A 4,913-nucleotide genomic window follows, 5' to 3' on the forward strand; every position below is an offset into this window, starting at 1 on the left:
TTCAAGATAGAAATATTTACATACTTTTCCAAATCTCTTGTTTAATTTTTTTTGCACCTCTGAACATGACACAGCATTACAAGCAAAGAAGAATGCAAATTTTTGTTTGGGGTATGAGGCAAATCTCAACCTATTTCCAGATTTGTCCACAGGGTTATTAAAAATGCAAAAGTTTCTCCGAGCATGCCTTATAACCAAACAAAATTGAATAGCAATAGCACATAGATTTACAAACCACTTTACAGTGCTTTACAGCCCTCTCTAAGCTCTTTACAGAGTCAGCCTATTGCCCCCAGCAATTTGGGTCTTTATTTTACTGACCTCAGGAGGATGGAAGGCTGAGCCAAACTGGTGAGACTCGAACTGCCAAATTGCTGGCAGCCAGCAGTCAGCAAAAGTAGTCTGCAATACTGCATTCTAACCACTGCGTCACCAAGGCACAGTGGTTAGAATGCAGTATATAAATATACTGCAGAATAAAAACTTTTGTGATACAACTTGCAATCTTTAGCTTATTGCACCACAGGGCTGGCTCTAGGTTGGGGTCACCAAAATTGCAAAGACTTCAAAACAACAACAACAAAAAAGTTAAAAGCAGTAATGGTGCACTCTGTGACCCAGCACATCTGCTCAAGAGTTAAATACAATTCTGCAAAATTGCTGCCATATAACAATGAGTGATGATTTAATTTTAGAAAATCTGCTGTTCCGTGTTTGAATCTTGGAGATTCTCTGTACAAGTCCATGCAGTTTTCTTGGCAAGATTTAAGAAATGCTTTGATATTTGCCTTCTTCCTAAGGCTGAGAGAAAGTGACTGGCCTAAGGTCACCCAGATGGATTTGTGCCTAAGGAGAGGAGGGAGTCACAGTATCCTGGTTTTTTGTTTGATGCCTTAACCACTACACCATCTGGCTGTCAAAATTCCTTACAGGTAAAAAGGATGAAAATAGTACATATCATTGTTTTGGAGAGAACATTCAAAGTCAGTTTGACCAAGTCTCTGAATCAAATTAACCTTCTGAATCAATTTGGAGACTATTTACTTTTCTGAATTGAGATAAGGGATTGAATAGGACTGAACTGACTGCTGATATAGAAGCAATTCTTTGAAGTGATGACATTAAAAAAAAAATCACCTGTATTTGAATAGGGTTGGAGCTGATCTCCTTATTCGTGATAAACTGCTGTTTCACTGTTCATAAAGTTTGTATTTTTAACAAAAGTAATAATAAATGCAAGATAAGCTGTGCCAAAAGAGAACATTAAAATTTCAGATTGAGAAATAATCTTGTATTTATGGATTGGTTTTTGTGGTTTCTATTGGTTTTTGTGATTTCTTTATCTTATACAAATCTTCTTTTAATTTATTTAATGAAATGTGGATTTTATTTATGCCCAAAGCAGTTGAAGAAATTTAACATGCAGTTTCAAAAGTATATTTCTGTGTCTCATTATGCCAGATGTGGCAGCTGTGATGTTTCTGGTCTAGAAGGCCTCAGGGCAGTTATTCATGCTTTGGTTACCTTCTATATGGACTTTTGTAATGCAATCTACTTGGGACTGTCCTTGAAAACTACATGGAAGCTGCAGCTATTTCGAAATGAACAGCCCAGGCAGTTATGGGCAAACCATCATAGCATTTGTGTTCTGTTGCTTCTGAATGCAAATCAGAGTGCTGATTATCACTCTGAGAGATACCTGGTTTCTGAAGTACCATGAGTCATTATGGAGAAGGGGGTCTTAATAAATTTGGTAAAGAAATATACTGTATATCATGCAGTGACATGGTAATATAACATGATCTCAGTTCTGTTCATAAACAGTATTAGTAGATTTTTTTCAAATCTCATTATCTCCGTATCATAACAGATTACAAACTTGTCACATATAGTTATACTTTCAAATGTTCTTTTAAAATATTTAAAATACTTTGAGATCAGTCCAATATTATGAGATTGTAACAAATTATAGAAATAATCACAATGTATAGTAAATAGAATACAGCAGAGATGGTATTCAGCAGGTTCTGACCAGTTCTGGAGAACCGATAGTGGAAATTTTGAGTAGTTCGGAGAACCGGCAAATACCACCTCTGACTGGAGATTTTACAGTATCCTTCACCTGCCACACCCACCAAGCCACCCACACAGAACCGGTAGTAAAACAATTTGAATCCCACCACTGGAATACAGAAATAAAATATCAACAAAACATTGGACATAATGAAATCAGAAGAAAAAACTAACTATAAATCATACAATATTTCTTGTTTCTTGTTTTGCAAATAATTATCTTACTATCATTCAGAGTCTTAGAAGCTGGACATTTTTGGTAAACATGCATCATTTAATTACAATAGCATTTCTGACTATGTAGCAATTTTGCCCTTGGCAAAAATTAAAAAAATACAACCCTTATTTCTAAACATAAATTCTGCATAATTTTTCCAACAATATTACATATGTTATAATAATTCATATTTATTAGCAGATTATATGTCTAAGTGTATCCAAGTAGCCATATATTATTTTAAAAAGATTTAGAAAAAAGGCATTTAAAAATTATATTAATATAAAGATGATGATGATATATTTTCCATATTGATATGGGCTTCTTTTTGTTCAACATATCAGTGTGATTTCTTGTGTGGTATCCTACAATCTAAATATACAGCTCTCATCTTAAGTGCCCATGTAGAATATCATTTGTAAATGTATAAGTAAAGTGGGGAAGGTATACAAAATGGTTCTTAAGCATTTAAGCATTTCATTAAAAACAAAATTCAACTTTCTTTTGACACAAGCCCAGCCAATGATACTCATATGGTAAAAGGTATACCTATTTGTTCATAATTCCATTGAAATATAAGCCATGGAACAAAGTGGAAACGGCAGGAAGCTTTTAATGAACAATCACTATGCACTAAGGGAGGCTCAGCCAATCTTATTGTACACATGTTGTGCACTGAAAATAAAGGTTTGAATTGAATTGGGCATTGCCCATTAAAAAAAAAAATCCAGTCAGCCCTGTATCCATACTGATTATCTCTAAGAGAAGGAACTGTGGATTTCAGGACTCTTAAAAGTTTTTTCCCCCTTTCCACTCTTCCAAGAGATCATCTAATAGAAACTATAGCCGGTGTTGGTGGAACTCTTTGATCAGTATTTCTATATCAAGACTTGATCTCTCAAAAATACGTTAAAACAGAGAACAAAGTTGCTGTTGATTTATCTTTCTTTCAGAGTCTCCAAATATGCCTCTAATAAAAGCCTGTATTTAATTTGGATCTTTTTCTGAATTCTTTGACTATACTTAGAATGGCAGTCATACTTATCATAATAACTATGCTTGAAAAAAGGCAGTCAGATTTAAACAGCTGTTATCTACCAAAAGAAGAATACTCAAGTATTTAAAGAAACAACATACAAAAAATCTTTGGAGGAAACAATAATTCTTTGAAGTTGTTGTTACATGCAATAAATAATAAGTATTTGCCTATATTTGAGACTGTTTAGCATTGTTTAGATTGGCAGCCATGTCTCTTCAGGAGTATGAACTGATTTGCAGCAAAACCTATACAGCAGATCATTTAATTAAAGCCTTTGTAACTTTTTTCCTTCGGTATAAAGCTTTGAGACCTGAAATGCAGCCTTCCATTTTCATTCTCTTTTGTAGAACCTATATGTTGTTTTAGATCTGCCTTTTTTCCTTTTAAGCTATTTCAAATTAGTTAAGCATGTCTGACTGTATACATGCAGCTGTAAGGAGAAAAATATTGTCTTACATCATGCTAACAAGTTCATAAAACGTTGTTTTTTCTCAACAAACTGAATAAAAATATGTGAAAGCTTGCTTTAACTCCAAATACGCATGCTGAACATCAGAAGGAGGAATAAGATTGTCTCACCAGTAACAAAACGGCCAAGAATTTATTTACTGCCAAATGTCTTAGTTTCAATAACCAAAATGCCGTCGTGACAGAAGAGAGCAGTCAGATCTTTCATTTCAATGCCATCTGGCAATTTATATTGCCTAGTGAAACTTCTTGCTATAAAGCCCTGTTCATCCATCCTAGGTCCATGCTGAGCTTTGATTAGGAGCCACCCTTCGAAGACTTGTATTATGACATCTTCAGGACGAAACTGCACCACATCTAGTAAGACTTGAAATTTGGGGGTTGCTTCATCTATGCTTTTCTGCTCTGTTTCAGCCGCACTCTTGGATGCGTGAATGTTCCTTATCTGTGCTGGCCCTGCTGGACTTGGCAATGCAAACAAGGAGTGGTTTAATTTGTAGGCTTCCAAATCCTGATCAGGAAAATGCTCCTGATACCGCACTGGAGTTTTCACCCGATGGCATAGAACAATTTTTTCCATTGATGAGATAGTGCTGATAATCTCTTTGAACACAACAGACTCCTGAGATAATACCTTCTTTCTAGCCGTTTCTCCTCTTGCCTACTAGTTGATCAGCTCAAGCAGCTTCATATTTTTAGCTCTGTCAGAGCTTATCACTTAAAAACCCTGCCATACACTACAACTTTGGAAATGTTGACAATTGAGTGCTAATTATAGAAGCTGTAGCTGTTGCAGAGGGTTTTTTTTTTATTTTCAGTAGATATCATTCATGTTATATTACTGTTGTTGTTACAGAGGTACATAATTATACTACTTTTTTTCTAGAAGTTCCAGGTAAATAGAGCCAGTTTGGTCTTGTAGTTAAGGCAGCAGGCTAGAAACCAGAAGACTGGGAGTTCTAGTCCTACCTTAGTCATGAAAGCTGACCGGGTGACTTTGGGCTACTCTTTCTCAGCCCAACCCATCTCATAGGTTTATTGTTTTAGGGAAAATGGTAAGAAGAAGGAGTATTAGTTACATTTGCTGTCTTGAATTATTTATAAAAATAAAGACAG

At 35.2% G+C, this 4,913-nt stretch overlaps 1 protein-coding gene across 1 annotated transcript; it reads right to left on the bottom strand.

The window, feature by feature from the left end:
* Positions 1–2,326: 2,326 nt before the first annotated feature.
* Positions 2,327–4,494, bottom strand: HSPB3 (heat shock protein family B (small) member 3). The gene has a single exon (XM_026716575.2). It carries the CDS (start codon positions 4,375–4,377, stop codon positions 3,931–3,933), a length of 447 nt encoding a protein of 148 aa, XP_026572360.1. The 5' UTR covers positions 4,378–4,494; the 3' UTR covers positions 2,327–3,930.
* Between the last annotated feature and the right edge of the window lie 419 nt (positions 4,495–4,913).

Source organism: Pseudonaja textilis, chromosome 2 (genome assembly GCF_049901715.1).
Source record: "Pseudonaja textilis isolate UNSWEBS1 chromosome 2, rPseTex1.2, whole genome shotgun sequence".
In the NCBI taxonomy this organism is placed as follows: domain Eukaryota; kingdom Metazoa; phylum Chordata; class Lepidosauria; order Squamata; family Elapidae; genus Pseudonaja; species Pseudonaja textilis.